Below are 19,578 nucleotides of genomic sequence, written 5' to 3'. Positions count from 1 at the left end.
AAGGGCACGATCCCACCCAGATACCCAGGCCCCTCTTACCTGTTCTCCTTTTAGTCCCGGAAATCCAGGCACACCAGTGTCACCTTTTGGTCCTCTGGGACCCTGGAAGGAATCATTTGAGGATATTTAGTTGTTTGCTAATATTAAAATGCTTTAACCAAATGGAGTGTTTTTTTTCCCCCCAAAACTAGAAGACTTTGCAATTCCCCTGGCAGGTGGAAGTCACAATCAGTCATAATGTTTTCCTGATTTCAAGTGGTCTAGAAATTGTAATCTGGTGGAAAGAAGACAGAGTCGAGTATTAGGAGGCCCGGAGGCCACACTCCTCTCTGCCCTGTGGTTTCCTCCAACTGGCACCACTGAAACAGCCTGGTCCTGCTGCCTCTGCTCACCCATAGGTCCTCAGGGCCATCCTACAGCTGCCTCCCTTATCATTCATCCTCCATGACTCCCAATCCCTCCCTGGCTCCCCACTACTTATGGGATGGGAACCAAACCCCCTAGCCTGACACCCAAACGGACCCCAGCCTGCCTCAGGACCTCTTTTTCCACTCCCCTCCCTCCCCCGGGGGGCGGGGGCGAGCCTTTCCCTTCAGCATTCCTGCAACCCATCCCCACCCACCGCTGCCTCTGCACTTCTGCTCACGTCATCCCCTCTGCAGAACAGGTCTGCACACCCGGTCAGAGGGGACCTCGTCTCAACTCCAACAGGCACTTAGTATCTGTGACAGTGATTCACACAGCCAGACATCTGTTCCAAAAAAGGGTTTCAACACTTTATTGCGATCTAGGTCTCACATGTCCCTATCTTCTGGGTTAACGCAATGGCCTTCAAATATTTGTTATTCTTTTTTTAGCTATGAAACTCTTTTCATTCTTTTTTTAAGTAAAATCTTACACAAAAGCCCAATGTATAAACCAGGTCAAACGGAGCCTAGTCAGTGGTCTGGATCCTGATTATTCGGCCCCCTCCTTACTGTTAAAGTGGCCCTGAAGGCTCTTCTGAGGAGCCTGGGGCTCCCTTGGGAACACAGAACCACTCATTTACAGGAAAATGCACCTCAACATGGCCTGGTCTGGGTACAGCCAAGCTGGGGCTGGAGCTCAGAGCCCCGGCTTTTTCTTCTCCTAACTAAGATGGCTTCTCCATGGCTGCCACCTTCCTCCTCCGTTTTTAATGTCTAGTTTCTGTGTAGTTTTAGTGTCAAAACAGGATATACTCTTTTCAGAAAGTGCAAAAGTTCAGAAAAGTATTAAAAAATTGAAAAAAATTACTTTTAATTCCCCCATCAAGGACAAATTTCTGTGTGTTTTTGATAAATTTCCTTCATTTATCCTAGGCATTAGGCCTCTGAGAGATGCAATGTCTCAGAGAAACTGCAGATTTCACTCTGGAGCCTTGGGCTTCAGCACAGGTTCAACCTTTTAGACAAAACTGATCATTTTCTACACAGAAATGCATTTTCACCTTCCAAGGTGGAAGCCCCATAGTGTGATACACACAGATTATTAATTATTGGACTTCCAGGCTATGATTCCCTTCTCTCCATCTTCCGTTGCCACCAAGTCTCTAGGAACTTTATCTAATTGGGCTGTATCTACTTGAAATGCTTGACTCAGCCACTCGCATTCACTGGAAGCCAAACACTGGCTTCCACTGTGGCTTCAGCTGGCCCTGGGCTAGAAAGAGATGAGCAAGACCTGACCCTCTGCAAGCTGGTCACAGTACAGTCGAGGAAAAAAGGATAAGGGCAGAAGTAACTGTTACTCAAGGCAGAAAAGAATGACAGCAGAGGTGAAAGGAAAGCCCTGTGGGACTCTGAGGAGGGAAGCATCACTCCAGATGGGGGAATGAGGAAAGGCTACTACATGAGCAAGACAGTGCTAGAGCTCAGTTGTGCAGATGGAGAGGAACAGCATTCCAGGCAGAAGGAACAGAATGCACACAGCCACAGGGCACAGAGGAAGATGGCTATTGCGGTACTTACTGGAAATCCTGGCAGCCCAGGCATGCCCTCAGGGCCCTGTGACACAGCAAAGAGAAAGCAGGTGGGTCATGAGCTGCATTTTCCAATCAGCAAGAACACCACACCTCAGGGGCCCACTCCCTCCAGGACCACAAAGTGGGGCTCATGATCCATTTTGCAGGGGAGAATGCCGAGATCCAGGAGGGAAGGAACCATGCAGTCCTGCAGTCCCACAACTAGTTAGCACAGAGCCAGAAACCGTGCCCAGGAGCCTGGAGATCCCCCTCTCCCGAGCCAGGACTCTCGGCACTTTTAAGTCCAAGACTTCTCCTCCATGAAATCGCTCAGCATCTGAAACCTCTGGGGGAATGAATGAAACACTCGATCTCAACAAATAGTCTCAGAAAACCAGTTCCCTACGCTTAGAGGAGTGGGCCCAAAAGGTGGGCTGGGGTGTTTGGGGGTGGAAGTGGGGGCACTTGGTGAGACTCAGTTCTTTTCCCTCAGTAAGAGCACATGGGGCCAGGACTCTTCTTTCTGCAAGCCCAGATACCCACATACCTATTAAAGCATTAGAGTTTTATGACTATATATACAGAAAGAGATAACTGGATGACAAGTTTCTCAATATATTGCCAGTCATCCCTCAGAATCTGAGGGATATTGGTTCCAGGACCTCCACGGGTACCAAAATCTGCAGATGCTCAAGTTGTTTTTATATAAAATGGCATAATGGTTGCACATAGCCTACATACATCCTCTGTATAATTTAAATCATCTCTCGATTACTTATAATACCTAATATAATGTAGATGCTATATAAAGAGTTGCCAGTATGTGACAAATCCAAGTTTGGCTTAAAATTTTTTTTCAATATTTCCTATCCAAGGCTGGTTAAATCTGTGGACACAGAACCCATGGATACAAACGGCTGATATATACAGATAATGTATATCTAGGAAAGCATAAGGGTCAGGTGGGAGGAACTACCGCTGAGTAGGAAAATCAATCCTCCATTAGGGATGAAGGGGAACCTTGAGGGCCTGGATTTGCCAAAGAGGAGGGCAGGGATTTGGGAAAGAAGGAGGATTCTTGGGTGGGGAAGAGGGAGAGGGGGTGGGGGCAGACAAGGCCCAAGGGCTCTTCAAATGGAGACATCGATCCTCACATTTTAGGCTATCTGTGTTTTGCTTTAGAATCAACCCACCTAACACCCTAAGCCTCCAATAGTTTGGGGAAGACCAAGAGGCTCTGTGAAATGACTTTTGCTTGTTTGTTTTAGGGCTTGACTATTTGGGTGTTTTGAGTGATTTTAATAGAAATCAAGGAAAGGGCGCCCCCCTGGATGTAGCACAGAAGAGACAGTGAAACGACCCAGCAAGAGAGGCCACTCAGCAGGAGATATCAGCTCTAAAAGGACCTCCCAGATATTTGCAGAAGCCTTGGGGAGGGCACTGAATTCTCCCCAGGATATGGATGGCGGGGGTTCAGGCCACATTGGGGACTGCAGGGGCAGCGGCCCCAGCAGACATCTGGTTTGCACAGCTGTGGAAGTAGAAGTCTCAATCTCCATGTCAGCTTACACAGAGTGCCACAGTTTGCAAAGCAGTTTCACACCCGTCACCTTTTATAAGCCACCACAAAAGCTGGTGATGTGTTATCAGAGAAGAGGATCAGAAGCTCAGAGTGGTGTGTAGCAGAGATGGGGGTGGAGGCCTAAGGTCAGAGCTCTTTCCTCTCTCCCCACCTGTCAACAGATGTAGAAGATGCAATGGGGGTTCACTGCACAGGCTGCAGGAGGAGGCTTCCTTCCATGGACTGACTCTGGGGACTTGCAGAAATAAGGTAGCTTCTTTGTGTGTTCCTGATCTCTACATGGGGCCAGAGAGACTGAAACCAGTCACATTTCCTCCTCATGCACCAGTTTACCCATTAGCACAAGGATAGGTCTCTCTAGGCTCCTCCCATTCTGGGAAATGAGATCATGTAAATTAAAGCAGACCCAAAGCACCATACAGACATCAATCAATTTGTTACCTATAATTCTACGATTTCCATTACACATATTTCTGATGCATGAGAGTGGAAGCTGCCACTGCACTGGACAAATCTCCCTGCACAACCCAATTAATGTGATAGCAACTTCTCAGGAATGCAAAGTTCTCTTCCATTCTACTTTGACGCACTCTAGCTCTGTGCTTTAGGAGCACAAAGGATTCCAAACCAACCCAACCTAGTTTCAACGGGGGCGTCTGGGCAGGAACCTCACTCTAGGGCAGCGATGGATACACACCGGAGGCCCGACCAGCTCGGGAATGTCCGAGAGATTCATGAATCCATGCGTGATGTTGACCAAAGACTGAAAAGAGAAAAAAAATTCGATGGTGAGACAGAAGGTGGCCTGTGTTCCTCCTTGTTCCTGGCAGTGAGGCTGTACCTGAAGCACCTGCATGGCAGACAAAGGCAGACACTGGTAAGACCCCAACTCACTTCCAACACACCCTCCCACTCCTCGTACCATAACCCCAAGCCGCCTTACCACTGTCCTCTTTCAATTAGTCTTAAAATTGCACAATACATTAATGCCTTCTTTCTTTTACAATTCTAAAGATACATTTATATATTTAAAATATACGTGCCAACAGAAAAGTGTGGTTGGGGTGTGTGTGTGTTTGTCCACATGGTTATTTTATACCCATGACATCAGGCTGCATGTATTAATCTTCAACTTGCTTTTTTCACTCAATCATACAGCATGTAGGTCCACGTAGAATTTTTGGATACAAACATTTTTAGTTCTAACAGATTGCTGTCAAGGGGCTGTACCATTTATATTTCCAACAAAGCATATGAGATTATCTCTTTCAACACACTTTTACCTACACTTGCTATTTTTTAGTCATACTTAAAAGAAAAAACACTAATCATTGTTTTTTCCAGTTATTTGGGACTTTTTGTCTGGTAGATGTCATCTACCAGCATGACATCATTTCTCTCAGAAGGGCCACAATTCTTCGCTATCATCAACAATGTGATGTTCTAATATTCAGTGGACTGTGATCTGGTCCCAGCCCATAACCCAGTCTGCTCTACAAATTTCCATTACTCTCCACCCAACCTGGGGTCCGACAGCTCGCTGTGCCTTGGACACACCCATGTTTTTCTATTCTGTGCTTCGGCTCAGAGTCCTGACCGTCTGAATCCTGGAAGTCCTGTCATCCAGGCTTACTTGGTAAAATCCTTCTTAGCTTTCAAGTTCCTGCTCAAAGACACTTCTTCCAGAAAGTCTTCCTTGATTTCCCATGTCCTAAACCATCTTTCCTCCCTGTTTCCCCCACTTATATTCCTTGCTTCTTGGTTACAGTTCTGTTAACACTCATTCTCCTGACTGCAAATGCTGTCAACCAGAAGAGAGAAGCGTTATGTGAGACAATAGTGTACTGGGTAGGAACAGACAGGTGGGCCATGCTGGGAGGTGAAAACTCTGATGCTTGATGCCAGCTACATGCCTTCTACATCACCAGCAGCCCTGCAGGCACTGGAGTTGTGGACAACTTTCTCTCCCCTTTAGCAAAGGCAGAAGACACACGGCCACACTCTGACATGGTGATACTCACACTAGACAAGACCTCGATGCGCCCTGGTGGCCCCCTGGGACCAGGGGGTCCTACAATACTGGCTCCATCCATCCCTCTGTCGCCCTGGATACAGCAGTGAGAATGGGGAAAAAAATTCATTGTATGTGATAATGCTTCTAGAACCAGGCCGGGAATTTTTCTCACCCCCTCCTCAGATTTATAACCTCACCTTAGGTCCCTGGTCTCCTTTTTCTCCTTTGGGACCCTGGTAAAACAAACAATCAAGTAAGTATGCTTTGGGTTTTTTCTATTCACTTGGCTCACTCTCCATCTATCCTCCCATCTTACCATTTCTCCCTAAGCTCCCCCAAGGATTTTGTCTCAGATAATGGGAGCAAAAGATGAGGGGCAACTTCCCCTTCCAGAGTCAGAAGGGGACAGAACATCCCAGAGAGAGTGAGAGGACCAGAGGCCCTCTCCCAGCATAGGATGAGTGCCCCTCTTAACCTTGAACCTCAGAGCCCTCTGCTTCTGGGGAATGGGGGAAGGTCTTTCTACTCAATCGTGGAGGGGGCTGTGCTGCTTCCCTCTGTGAGGCTCTGCTCCTCCTGGACTGGTGTGCTCAGCTCTAGGTACCACTTGACAAAGATAGTGAGATCCTGGGGTTTGGTCCTCTTGAGAGCAGTTAGCAGAGCAGAAGATGGACCACACCTCCCCAGGGCTGGATGCAACGGGAAGGGACACCTGTCAGGAGGACAGGGCTTTGAAATGGGGCAGTGTGAGTCCTGAATGGGGCAAAAGGAAGAAAGCAATGAAGCAGAGATGCTTGATGGCACAGGATTGGAGAGGGAGGGATATGAAGATGGTTTTCAAGTTTTCCCACAAGATGTTTTGTGCAAAACCTCTGTGCTCTCCTCAAAGAAGCAAGCTGTAAAAAGCAATGGCCTCCCACTGCAAGGCTGGAAGCTGGAAGCACAGAGAGGGTGAATTATTGAGAATCGCAGAGCCAGGATGGCACCCCTCAGCTTCCTCAATCCAGATGACAGTCCTCAAAAGTCAACGTACACTTGAAGCCGTTGATCCAGAGATTCTGGGTTCATGCAACAGCCTGATGCTTCCAGAGCCTTCAGTATCCTAGGGAAGGAAAAAGAATGAGGATTTCAGATCCGATTCAGATCCTACTTGTGCTGGGTGTGGTGCTGGGAGCTGGGGCTCAGTAAGGAATCAGCACCACCTTGGCCCTCAGACCCGCGTTCAGTTAGCTGGTCTTTCCAGGAATCCTTGGAGCACGTTGCTTTTTAATCACAGAAAGGGGGAAAAGTACCTCAAATCCAAGTCCCGTTGCACATCCAGGGCCTGGGGGCCCAGGGGGTCCAGGAGGCCCTGGGGGTCCCCTGACCCCAGGAGTGCCAACTTGTCCGTTTTTCCCAGGGGGTCCTGGTAAGCCTCTGTTGCCGGGATCACCCTGTAAGAAAGAGGACAGGCTGATTCTCCAGCCCTGGGTTCACTCATGGAAGGAATAACTTTCATGCCTGAGTCAGAAAAAGCATTCTTTGAACGATTAGTTGGATGGATTCTCTGATGCGTGCTGCTTAATTGTACAGAGGCAGCGGTCTTGCCAAGTGATGTTTCACTTGGAGATAAGCTGATGGCGCTCACTGAATGCACTTGGGTGGAGGGGGTGAGAAAGGAGAAAACTTGGCAGCTTATTGACTCCCCTCCAGCTCCAGCTGCTCTGCCTTCCCCAAGCAGTTCCTTCCAGATGTGCTTCTCTCTACTTCACGACACTGATACGTTCAGTACCCCAGCCCAACAGTCCAACTGTACTAAACCCAGAGAGAGGGGAGGAAGGAGGAGAAAGTCTTTTCTTTGTCTTGTTTTACCTTTTCACCAACTGAGCCATTAGGTCCTCTTTCTCCCTGAAAAAAGAAAGGGAGGCAATGAATATATATTCCATTAGGTATGTTCAGAAGAAAATGCAGAATTATAGACTTTCAAGGAACAGGACATTAAAATGGGACCCTTCCTGCTCAGTTCTGGCTGGTGTCTCAAAGCTGAGCCACTACGGTAGATGTCAATTTGCTTGGCAGGTCAGGCTGAAAGTTTGTGAAACCCATTGTTCAACTATTAGCTCATCATCTACTTCAAGAGTGAAAAAGAGAAGTTGCAGATTAACCGGGGAGAGATTGTAGAGGAAGAATTCCCTTGGAGTGTTGCCAGGGTACCAGACAGGCCATCTCCCCATCCTCCTGTGGATGGAAGTAAAGGGGTGCGTCCCCTCCTTGAAGCCCAGGGAACAGACTTCAAGAACTCAGTATGTATTCTGGGGGCTTTTGGAGATATGTGGAATGATGGCTGTCTCTCATCTGGAAAATTCTAAAGACTGAAAGCTGGCTGGAGCAGCCCCAGAATGGGGTGGAGGGGTATTGCTCTAAAACAGGTTGTATGTCCACCCCCAATGTGGGCCACTGTACAGGTTTCCCTTGGGGTTAGATGTGGATCCCACAGAAAGGAGCCAGCTGCGAGCTCAGAGCAAAGAGGAGGACCCCTAGGGGCTGATGGTCAGGGGTGGTCACCCACAGCAGACACTGCCCTACATGCAGTTGGGGGCCCCAGTGGAGAATCTCCAAGGAAACCACAGAAGCACCCATAAGAGAAGGAGCCAGCAATCGCACGGCCACAAAGAAGGCCCTGATACCACGATACACCTGCCACCTAAGGCGGTGCCTTCTCCCAAACCCTTCTTTCCCTGAGCCAGATTCCCCTTCCTACAGCAAATCCATAGAAATGATGGTGGACAGTTCCAAAACAGTCATGCTCAAACAAAAGATGGTGAGTGACACTGAACCTGAATCAGTGAGGAATGCCAAAGGGAAAGCCTGGGAAGTTGAAGCCAGAGGCTTCAGTTGTGGAGAGAAATTAGGCAAAGGGGTGGTTGAAACCAGGAGCAGGTGTGGTTCTGACAGGGAGATAGGTGGAGTTTTGCAGCTGAACAGCCATGGAGCCCTGCCCATCTCCCATTACCTTCCACTCCGAGTACAAGAGCGAAAGGATGGGGCAGAGGCCCAGGTGGCTGACCCTGGGAGGTCCAGGCAGGGGCACCCCAAACTAAGCTCAGCTGTTGACATGCCCTGCCTGACAGCACATCCTACTCCTCCCATCCCCTTCCTCAAACCTGCACGTCTCAGGAGCAGCTACTGCCCCACCCCCAGTAATCTGCACAAACAGAAGCAGAAAACAGATGAAAGAGGGAGAGATTCCAATTTCAAAAGCAAACACACAAGCAAGGAACACTACACATCTGAGGAAAGGCAATGCTCCAAAAGAGAAACAACGCCAACAGTGGAGTGCACGTACGCCCGAGGAAGCTGTGAAGAACACGATCCAGTCAGGACTCTAATACTCCATGTTCTCAGGGAGAAAAGGGAGCATATTACAGCCTTGAAACAAGGACAAACTATTATGAAATAAGAACAGTGGTTACAGAAGAGAATCAATTAGAGAGCTTAGAGATAAAAATAAATAACTGTTGAGAGGAGGTCTTCTGCTGAAGGGCTGGATCACAGAAAAGACACATCTGAAGAGGGAATTACAGAATTGGGCTACAGATGCCCCGGATATTATGGACGATGGGAGAAGAAGGGGTGCCTGGAGAAGGAAGTCGTGGTGGCTGGGCCCCGTTGCTGGCCTGACCTGGGAGAAACTTCCACCCAGGGTAGAAACAAAAAGAAGTAGGTTCCAGCTTTGCTGCTCAATCCAGAGGCTACAAGCTGCTGTGTCTGCTCTCCTTGGGTGTGATCAACCACACCATCATCTGCTGCCTGTTGCAATCTGTCCCTGAAGGAAGTGCCAACCTTATGCATTTATTCCAGTAAAAAGTCAAATCGTGGTCAGGGATATTGTGAAACAGAACTTAAATTAGCCTCATCTCTTGACTTCTCTACTCTATCCTCTGAAAATCCTATTATTGTGTTGTTGGCTCTATTCAAGAAAAATATGTTTGTAAGTGAAAAACTCTATCTTTTCAACAGCCTTTCCAACTCTTTTCAAATCAAGAGTACATCTTGAAGCAGTTTCCAAGGAAATTCTAGAAGATATCCTGGACCTTGATTTAATCTGTCTCAGAAACAGATGATTTTGTCCAGTTTGTACCTGTGAAGAGATAGTATTTGGACCCGTTCCACTGGCTCACAGATTTGGTAGCCACCATTTTGGAATGTGAGCAGATAAGCTCAGGGATGGAAGGACTCACGTTACTGGGCTGTACGTGAACAGGCAGACTGAAAAGTGGTGGCTCCAGTGAAAAGAGTCAGCAAAGACCTGGTAGCCAAAATGATGGTGGTAGACCTGTACTTCATTCCCCAGTGCGGGAACTATGTGGTGACACTATGCACCATGCTGGAATCCCAACCAGCAGAGCTGCAAGTGTGGTTTTGATGCTGAAGTATGGAGAGACCAGTTCTACAGCCAAAACACTGAGAAAGAGCTGCATGTTGTAAATTCACCGTTTAGAAGTCACCGGAAATTCCAGCTCATTATGGTAACTGGATTTGCTAAGAACAATGGTACACTTCATCATCACACAACATCAAAAAACCTAATGAATACCCGGATATATATATATACTTTCTGTTGTGGTAGCTGAGATGGCACAATTTACTGCCTTGGGGATGTCTGCTGGTTTTGCTCATGGTGTTTGTTACACTAATAACTTCAACAATGTGTTACAATTACAACTGACTATGGTATATTTGGTTTTACGGAGGTTTATAATCCAGATTTTGTACCAAACACATCTGGTGATGAAAGAAGATATAAACTAGGAAATCAGGCCAATATTGGAGAGTTTAATTGAAACAAGTTGTTATAAGCTCTAAACCTATTTCTGGATCCTAGTTAACAGCAGTTTACCACTCAGGTAGTTGTAGGGGCAGGGAGGCAGGTACCATGTTCATTAGTATACAAGATTCAAAGAATTGCTTAAAGCCAAATTGGGATTACTTGGAGAAAGGGAAGGAGATGATGATTGACTTGCATTTCTCTGACATCTCATGGAGAAGCTGGTTTTACAATGCCAAACAATGACATTTCAGCTGTTCAATGAGATTACTCACAGCCAGTTCCTGGGAGCTTAACATTCCTCAGCCATTCTGGGCCCTGAAGAAAATTTCAAAGCACAAACTATTTTCTGCATGGGTGTCCCAGCACCTTTTGAGACTGAAGAGTAACATGAAAGAGTTAGATGGTGAAAGAACGAAAAAAATGACAACGATTTAGTCCTTGATCTGTGCTGAAGAACTGGATGGTAGAATCTGCAGGGCAAAAGTAGAAAGGAATTTTTCAGAGGTTCATTTCTAGCAAGGTCTTCAGCATCCTTTGCAGAAGCATTCTACAGATGAGAAAGCAGGCTATTCTTTGCCTACCCTGTCACGGGCTAAAGTTCTCAGAGAAGTTGCTCATCTTAATTTGGGGAAAATAAATTAAGGAATATTTCTATCATCAAACTCAACACAGAATCTCTTTGATAAATTCTTAATGACATCGCACTTTGATGACAACCCCACATTTGAAAATGATTATATATAAAGATATTTTTTTCCATCCACATAAACTGGATCTTATTCTTTGGGGAAAATATGTGCCCTGCAGATGAGAAAAGGCTGATGTCCTGGTGGCATGAGGCACGACCTCCCTGCAAGTGTCCATGCAATGGAGGAAGGCACTGCTGGGCAGGAAATGAGTCCCATGTCACTGGAGGTGTGAAGAAGAGATTGTGGGAGAGAGTCAAGGATCAAATGCATCATTGAATTTTATGTTGTGTGACATCCATGAGATTATTCATTTTCTTCGGCACGTTTTTGTCATGATTTCACATCCAGACTTTCCTTCTTGGTTTTTTTGGGGGCTGGTGGGTAAATGTCATACGCAAGGTTTCTTTCCAGCTCTCCAGATGCAGTTTCCAAGTCCTTCTAGGGTCTGCTTTTCCTTGACCAGAAAACATCATATACACACAGGGCAACATATCACACCAAAGTTCAGGGGGGAAAATGTGATTTATCTCCCACAATTATCCTGGGCAAGCATGCTGCCCTCCTCACGACTGAGTCTCTGAGCAGCTGCGGAGTGCGCCTGAGCGGGTGTTAGTGTGCCAGTGTGGGTGTGGGTACTTGCATGGCCCGAGACGGGTGTGTGTAAGTGCGGTGGAGGGGGAATCACGTAATGTGATGTTTCCTGCCAATTTTAGTTTCTTATGAAAAAGTTAGTATATATGAGTCCTATAAAGCTCAACAATAGTTTCTTCTTTTCCTGAGAAATGAGCTTTCCACGAAAATCGAGCTGCAGTTTCAATTATAATAAACACACTTGAGAGCTGATGGGAAATGGAAATTCAGTTCAGTGATGATGGCAGTGTCTAGGGAGTCAGTATTTTCCACAACTTCGTCCAGGTGGGGTACACAGAAGGCCTCCACTCCCTCTCCCAGCTGGGATGGACCCCCCTCCTCTGAGCTCCAGTAAAGCTCATGACTGCATCTCTAGAAGGAAGCTCACTTTATCTTTATTGCCCGTCTTTGCAGGACACAGCTTATCTCATCAACCAGGCTGGGAGCACGGCACCCCCACGGCACCACGTGGGCTTAGCAGACAGAAGACGAGGAGGGCTTACAGAGAATGAAGACACTGAAGGCCTCCGATACTCCAGGAGTGGAGGATTAAAGTGGCACCTGAAGGAAGTTTCATTCATTCATCAGACGCTTACAGAGGCCTGTGCTGGGTCCTGAGGACACACTGACAGTACCAGTGCTCCGCTTGTCAGGGTGGGGGTGGGGAGCAGAGCTAACAGCCTTAGCATCCCTGGCTAAGAGGGGTCCCAGCAGAATCAATCCTGTACTAATGGGAAGTGGAGGAGGGAGGGGTGCTTTCTGCTCATAAGGGTCCAGGAGCGCTTCCCAGAGGATATATCTGAGCTGGGCCTCGGAGGATGAGGAAAGAGAAAGGACATCCTAGACAGAGAGGAAACCATGTGCAGAGGCCAGGAGGTTGTGCAAGAAGAGTGTGCCTGGAGCCTTTCAGTAGGACTGGCTGGCTGGCCCGAGGCCACGGGAAGAAGCAGCGGGAGGTGGAGCTGAAAATGTAGGCTGGAAGGGCCTCGAAGGTCTGCACAGAGTGAGGGTGCAGCCCTGCAAGCAGGCAGGCGGCTCAGATCTTCTCTCAGTGGAGAGGGAGAGTGATGAGAGACTGCTCTAGCAAATTTCACTGGCCAGGTGGGTGGAGGCTGGATCGTGGGTGGGGAGAAAGAGGTACCGGCAAGGAGCCTGATGCCACACTGCAGGCAAGGAGAGATGAAGGTCACGTGGGGGCGGGGAGAGAGGTGAGAGACGTGCACATCAGACTGGCCAGTCTTGGCAACGCACCGATTGTGGCAGGGAAGGGAGAGGAGGGAGGAGTTAGTGAAGACCCTGCTTTTGAGTCCAGACAACTAGGCGAATCGTGGTGCCACTCTCTGAAGCTGGGGACATGCAGGTGTGGGCTGGGGAAGATGCTGAGTTCGGGTTTGGGCGTAAAGAGCCCCAGGATGGAGACTTCCAGCAGAGAGGATCCGAATAGGATCAGAGGCAAGGTCAGGCTTAAAGGTCAGAGACGGGGTGGGCAGGCCTGGTGGTTCCCTTGTGTTGGAACCCTCCCCCCTTCCCGGTACCTTCTCCCCTTTCATTCCAGGATGGCCGGAGGCTCCATTAAGTCCAGGCTTCCCTTCAGGGCCCTGAAGAACATCAAGGACAATCAGCCCACAACATCTCTGATAAGAATCACACAGGAACCCTTTTTGGAAAAGCAGGTGAGGGCTGGGATGACCCAGTGGGTGAGGTGGGTGGGTCCAGAGCCTTTTTGACCCCTGGCAGAGCACCCAGCCCAGCCCCTGCGCAGCCACTGCTGGCTGTGCTCCTGTAGATGAGTGTCTTTTACTCTCTGGGGCACATTTTCTCTTCTGCAGGGACTCAGGGGGCAGGGCTGGACAAGATGGCCCCTGGGGGCTTCTTACCCCAGGCCCAGCACTGATGTCCTGTGATTCCAAGATTCTGCATGAGCCTGCATTTCCTACACTGACTAAGATAAAGCAGCGAAACAACATGTAATGTGACGTTTTTCTTGGCTTTGCTTCTTAGGAGCCTTAGTAATGTCTCAGCTGAGCAGGATTTTTGTTTACAAATACTAGCTAGCCGCTCATCCCCTGCTGAGAGGCTTAGTGCTGGGGTCTGCAGTCTGTACGCCCTCTTTGGCTAAAGGAAGCCCCATGGGCACAGGGAAGGGGAGATGACTTCAGCAGCTCACCGGGGGACCGGGTTCACCAGCAGGTCCATCCTCTCCAGGAGATCCAGGGGGTCCAATGAAAACATCGGTTCCTGGTTTTCCTGGAAGCCCAGGTAAGCCAGGTGGGCCCGGGGGGCCTGGGGGACCCTAAAAGACAGACACCCTGTTAAAAAACAGTGTGAGAGGGGATAAATATATATGTTCCATTCATTCTTTCCATTCCTGACAACAACTCTGCAAGTAGGGACTCGTGTTCCCACTTAGAAGATGGGGAAACTGAGGCTCAGTGAGATGATGTGACTTGCTCAAGGGCTCACATGCACAGCTAATTAGCAGATCTGGGATTTGAATCCAGGTCTTTTTAAGCCCATTATGTCATGTTTTCTCCCTAGATGCATGTATACAATAAAAATCCAATTCGGTGGAATTCTCAGAGACGCTCTTATTTAGTTTTTGATTACCTTAGAGGTCAGTCCCAAACTGCCTATTGTTAACCCTTGTTTAAAATATCTCTGCAATGTACTAGTCTCTTTTGCCTCTGGCTGGGCTGGCGGATCCCACCAGCTTGGAAGTCCCAACGGGGTCCCGCTCCACTCATCCGGTGAGTCCTGAACCCTTCCAGCCCTGTCACAAGGGGGCAGAAGGGCAGCTGAGTAGGTGTCTAGGTGGGGATTCAGCACAAGGGCTCAGAGGAAGGGGTGGAGATGAGGGTGGGGCCCTGGGGACAGAGGTACGAGCCACAGCTGGAGGAGAGAAGTGCCCCCAGGGGGAGCTTTAGGGGGACCAAAGGGGGCCCAGTCTTGGGCAAGAGGCTGGGAGAGCAAGAGGTGTGAAAGGGGCTGAAAGAGTGGTCTGGAGAGGGAGGAAGGAGGCTGCCTCAGGGTAGGGAGGGTTTCAAGGAGGATCCGGAAGCCACAGTGTGAAATGCTATCTAGATGAGAGGCCAGCAGGTCTCTGGAATGGGTAAAGGGGGGGGGACAGAGCCAGAGTGTAGAGGTGAAGGTCATGGGCGTATGTGCTGTGGAACAGCCTGCTGGAGACGGCTGCCAGGGGAAGGAGGCAGGTGGCAATATGGGGGTACTGACTATAAGTCAAGGCTCAGTCTCACTTAAAATAACACCGATCAAAGTGGAAAATGCCAAACATGCACAAACATAGAGGGAAAAGTCCAGTGAATCCCAGGAGCTCACCATTAGCCTCAACCGTCATTAGCATTAGCAACACGGCCAATCGAGTTTCATCTGTTACCGTCCCACTCCCTCCCTCCTGCGTCCTCAGGAAGCCTGCCCCAGATGCCAGGCCACTTCACCCTTCACACTCACTCTTAACAGCTCCTCACTGCGCACCAGGTCCCCAGAGCCAGAGCCAACATCCAAGCCCCAGCCCAGGCCAGAGCCTTCAGCCTCCGCTCCCACCTGCAGAGAGAAAAAGTTCCCACAACCTGATTTCACCTGCCACTCTCCAAGGACAGCCATGCCACTGAAAGTCTTCCCATATTCTGTGGTCCCGTAACTGCTGCTGCCAGCTTTCCTTCTGGCCTTTCTGCCCCCTCCCCTCTACAGCTGCCCTCCTCCCTCTCCCCCTCCCAGCTGTGAGGCCAGTCCTCACACACAGGACACTCTCACAACCCTGCAGCCTCTTTTCCTGCCTTTCAAATCCCTACTCATCCTTCAAGGCCCCATTCCATGGTCCCCTCCTCCATGAAGCCCCCCACCCAACCCCATTTTCAGACAGACTTCTCTCTCCTTCTCTGTTCCCACCAGCCTCTGTGGACGTCTGGTTTTGGCAGTAGGACCACCTGACTTGAATCTCAGTCGTGTATGTCTGTCAGTCCCTCTAGACTAGGACTCCTTCAGGGCTGGCCCAATCCCAAGACACCTCTGGGTGCCCAGTGTCAGCATGAGATCTGGCATCGAGAAGGCACTCAGTGTGTACTTGTTGAATGTCATCAAATTCCTCCCAGGAGCAAAAGGGAATTTACAGAACACCTTTAGTGGTACTTAATTCCTGAAGACGGGAACCAGGCGAGGCCTAATTCAATCACTGAACAAGGAGGAGCTGGGTTAGGGGTTAGAGCTGAGTTTAGGAAGGTGGCGGTGGGGTGTGTGGGGTGGGAGGAGGGAGGTGGTGATATGGAGGTGGGGAGACCAGCTAGGAGGCTGATGCCACCATCCGAGGGCTGAGGAGGTGCTGCACAGCTAGACTGGGTGTTTGGGGACTGACTGGATGGGAGAGGGGGAGGGGAGGCCTGCAGGGACGTTTCCTGGTTTCTCTCTTGGTGACCAGAAGATGGGGTTCATTCCCAGAGCAGGGAACCCTGAGGGGAGAGCAGGTCTGGGGGCAGGGTGACGAGTCCATCTTGGGACCTGGGGCCTTTTAGGGCACAAGATATAAACTGGGTGTAAATAGATTCTGCTCCTGGGCTCCCTGAGAGAGCCCTGAGGTCTGACTGGAAGGCACGTGGGGGCTGAAAGGAAGGGTCTGCCTGTGGCTTTTTGCTGCATTCCTGGCCCCTGCACACTGCATGTGACGAGCCCAGGGCGAATCTCACCGTGGGTCCAGCGGGCCCAGCAGATCCAGGGAAACCAGGAAGCCCCTCCTCAGCTTCACCCTAAAGAGAACCAGGTATCAGTGGAGCACTGGACACCCCTTCCCACTGTGCCCTCTTCTCTCTCCAGAAACTGTGCTCACCCTAAGATAAGGCTTATGCAGGAGTTCCATATACTAATTTGTTGAGCGTATACTATATGGAAGGTAAAGTTTTCCTTGTATTAACTCATTTAATCCTCACCACAACCCGGAGAAAAGGTTCTGTGATCCCAATCTTATGCATGAATAAACAGAGAGGGGTGGGGCAGAGCCAGGCGTGATGCCCTGCTCACCCGCTGCCTTGGGTGACTCTGAGATTCAAAATGATCCTGAAGATATTCCAGAGCGAGCGCTCCCTTGACTCTCCTTATTGTGCTTTTAAAACTATTTGCTCAGGAATCAGGGCATTCATTTCAATTTGTGTCAGATTCCTGACCCAGGCACACAGGGTGACCTGTCTCCATCAGGGACGTGCTGCGTGTACGTCTCTCCCTTTCTCCGCGCCTCCCTTCCTTTTTCCATAGAGCTTTTAAAAAATCTTTTTGGAAAAGTCAGAAGCCCTCTTGGGTGGAAACACTACCGTGTGTTAGGAACCTATCAACCTGCACCTTTCTACCACTTGAAGGCCACAACTGCTGACATTTAGGGAGGGTATTCCTTCCAGGGTGTCTACGTGTGTCTATTTTTAAACCGTTAAGACCACACAGTATACTCACGCTCATAACGAGCTTTTTTCACTTAATATTATGTGGCATTTTCCTCCATCACTAACTACTCCTAATAAGTATAATTTTAACAGCTGCATAAAGTTCCATTATTTGAACATCCTTTAATTCAATTAACCCTCGTACCATTGGCTAGTTAAACTCTGTCCAGTTTTTTTCCATTATGGACAATGCTGAGATTAACATCCATGTACATGAAGCCTTTTTACATATCAAACTGTCTCCTTTAGGGTCGATTCCTAGAACGGAAGTGTCTGGGTCAACATTATGCAATTTTATGGTGTTACTATGAGTCGACAAAGAATTTCTCAATTCCCACCAGCCCAGCTGGTCTCACTGGGCCCTCACCAAGCGCCAACTTCTCAAAGCAGAAAATATAAAGCATCTAAGGACAACTGGTCCAGTTTCCCCAACAAATCAATGGCAAAAAGGAAAAAGTAGGTGGCAGACAATCACAGACTAAAAGAGACTTAAGAGACACATCAACCAAGCCCAGCACAGACCTTGTTTGGATTCAGACTCAAACTGTCAAAAGGCATTTTTAAACAGCTAGAGTATTAGAAAACACGAAGGAGCCATTGTTAATTTTGTTAAGTGGATAATGACATCCCTTATTACCACTAATGGATGACACTGTGGCTAAGGAAAAAAGAGGTCCCAGATCAACCTATTATCGATACGCATTAAAGTATTTCTGAGTTAAATGATATCTCTGGGATTTGCCTTAAAACACTCCAGCCTTCCCCTTCCCTCTACTCCAAAAAATGGCCATAGGAGGTGGAGCAGCTGGCATAATGTGGGTAATTGCTCACGCTGAGAGATGGGTATGTGGGGGGTTATTATAGGATTCTAAGTCCTTTTGTGAATTTTTAGAGTTTCTATAATAAACAGATTTTTTTTTTTAAGAAAAAGGAAAACGAGAACTGGCTCTGTGTGAAGGCACGCGGCCAGCCGGTTCTGCTGCACCCGACGCGGCATCACCGCGGGGAGATGCGGTCTTGGTGTTTGCGTGTCCCCTGGGGTGAGGAGCAGAAGAGCAGGGGGACTTTGTTTAGGGAGTCACAGTGCAGGAGCCGGGGTGGGGGGGGGAGCCGCAGGCATCACAGCCAGCCTGGTGGGGGCCACGTAAGTTGCCCAGTAGAGGCTCCTCCGAGCAGGAGCCCTGGGACACTAGGGGCTCCTTACTTGGTCTGGCAGTGCACTCAGACACCTGCAGTGGCCTAAGCTGCCAGGTGTCTCTAAGATGCAGAGAGGGTTAAAACCCAGAGTTCTTGCTCACCCCCTCCTTTTATAGATGGCAACATGGAGACTCACCATGAGTCAGAACCTCAGCCTCCTGGCTCCCAGCCTGGGGCCGCCCCAGGACATGAGCTCGCTGCAGGCCAGCTTACCCGGGTTCAAATCCCGGCCCTGCTCTTAGAGGCCTGCCACAGCAGCATGTTTCTTTCCCTGAGTCTCACTCCTCTCACCTGGAAAATGGAGATGGCACACCTTGTACGAGGGTGGTGAGGTGCACAGAATCAGATCAACTTGGAACCCAGAGTGCTTAATAAATGTCAGTGCAAATGGCTTATTTCCTGCCCCTTGACTGTGAATTCCTTGGGGATAGGAACGAGGTCAAATTCACCCCAATGCTGAGTGTCTGGACCGAGGGCCCTGAGTTGCTGTGCACTGAGTCAGTGAGCACGTCAGTGAGTGAACAAGCAATTCTAAATAAAGGGGCAGTCACAGGGATTGGTGACCACGGGGCCAGTGGAGCAGTGGGCATTCAGGACTCCCAGTGGGCTCTCGGACGTCCCTCCCACAGCCCCTCCTGTCCCAGGTCAGCCCTGAGCTCTGTGGCAGAGGGACCACATGCCTGTAGCGTGAGTCAAGGCTCTGAAAGCATGTGTGACCAAGGGCTACTCGGGGAACTGGCTGGCCCAAGCTGGTCACCAATGGAATACTTTCTCTTAAAAATATTGACATTTGAAGGGCAATTTAATTCCCCAATTGACACGAGCCCACGCTAAGGGCCAGCTCTGGGTTTCCCATTTCTAAGGGACAAAGTTACAGCCCTTAAGTGGCGACAACCTCCCATATGTGTACAGAGCTTTCCAAACATTCCCTGACCTGCATTCTGACTTGAATTCACAACCACCCTCTTTTACAGATGAGGAAGGAAACTGAGGCCCAAAGAAAAGGATTTGCATGAGGTCCTACAGTTACAGTCCAGAATCACAGAAACTCACATTTGAAGGGATTCGAATACCTTCACCCCAGCCCCCCTCAACATACACACACACCTTTGATACTTCTATTTCCTCCACAGTCCCTGCCAAGTCTTACAAGCCTTCCCACCTCCAGGATGGGACTCTCGTGACATTTGAGATGGGGCCTCTGTATCTTTGGGCAGCTCTGCCTGTTAGAAAG

At 49.1% G+C, this 19,578-nt stretch overlaps 1 protein-coding gene and 2 long non-coding RNA genes across 8 annotated transcripts in view; 2 read left to right on the top strand and 1 right to left on the bottom strand.

The window, feature by feature from the left end:
- Positions 1-19,578, bottom strand: part of COL15A1 (collagen type XV alpha 1 chain) — a 153,329-nt gene that overhangs the window by 26,478 nt on the left and 107,273 nt on the right. For all 6 annotated transcript variants that reach the window (XR_010382748.1, XM_064490341.1, XM_064490340.1 and 3 more), the window contains 12 exons: positions 16,404-16,463; positions 15,175-15,267; positions 13,874-13,999; positions 13,242-13,304; positions 7,429-7,464; positions 6,870-7,010; positions 6,611-6,679; positions 5,775-5,810; positions 5,585-5,668; positions 4,261-4,326; positions 1,989-2,024; positions 40-102 (listed from right to left, as the gene is read on the bottom strand). Coding sequence is in view for 5 of the 6 variants with exons in the window: in XM_064490341.1 (XP_064346411.1) it covers positions 40-102; positions 1,989-2,024; positions 4,261-4,326; positions 5,585-5,668; positions 5,775-5,810; positions 6,611-6,679; positions 6,870-7,010; positions 7,429-7,464; positions 13,242-13,304; positions 13,874-13,999; positions 15,175-15,267; positions 16,404-16,463 (873 nt within the window). In the remaining variant the exon portion in view is untranslated. The remainder of the gene's footprint in view (positions 1-39; positions 103-1,988; positions 2,025-4,260; positions 4,327-5,584; positions 5,669-5,774; positions 5,811-6,610; positions 6,680-6,869; positions 7,011-7,428; positions 7,465-13,241; positions 13,305-13,873; positions 14,000-15,174; positions 15,268-16,403; positions 16,464-19,578) is intronic.
- Positions 13,891-18,819, top strand: LOC135322286 (uncharacterized). The gene is made up of 3 exons (XR_010382750.1): positions 13,891-13,965; positions 14,379-14,453; positions 18,461-18,819. It is a non-coding gene; the product is annotated as an uncharacterized LOC135322286 (long non-coding RNA).
- LOC135322287 (uncharacterized) lies at positions 16,537-17,870 on the top strand. The gene is made up of 2 exons (XR_010382751.1): positions 16,537-16,606; positions 17,397-17,870. It is a non-coding gene; the product is annotated as an uncharacterized LOC135322287 (long non-coding RNA).

The sequence above is a fragment of the Camelus dromedarius genome, chromosome 10, assembly GCF_036321535.1.
Source record: "Camelus dromedarius isolate mCamDro1 chromosome 10, mCamDro1.pat, whole genome shotgun sequence".
Taxonomy (NCBI): domain Eukaryota; kingdom Metazoa; phylum Chordata; class Mammalia; order Artiodactyla; family Camelidae; genus Camelus; species Camelus dromedarius.
The sequence above is the reverse complement of the archived record's forward strand: the minus strand, read 5'-3'. Positions and strand labels throughout refer to the sequence as shown.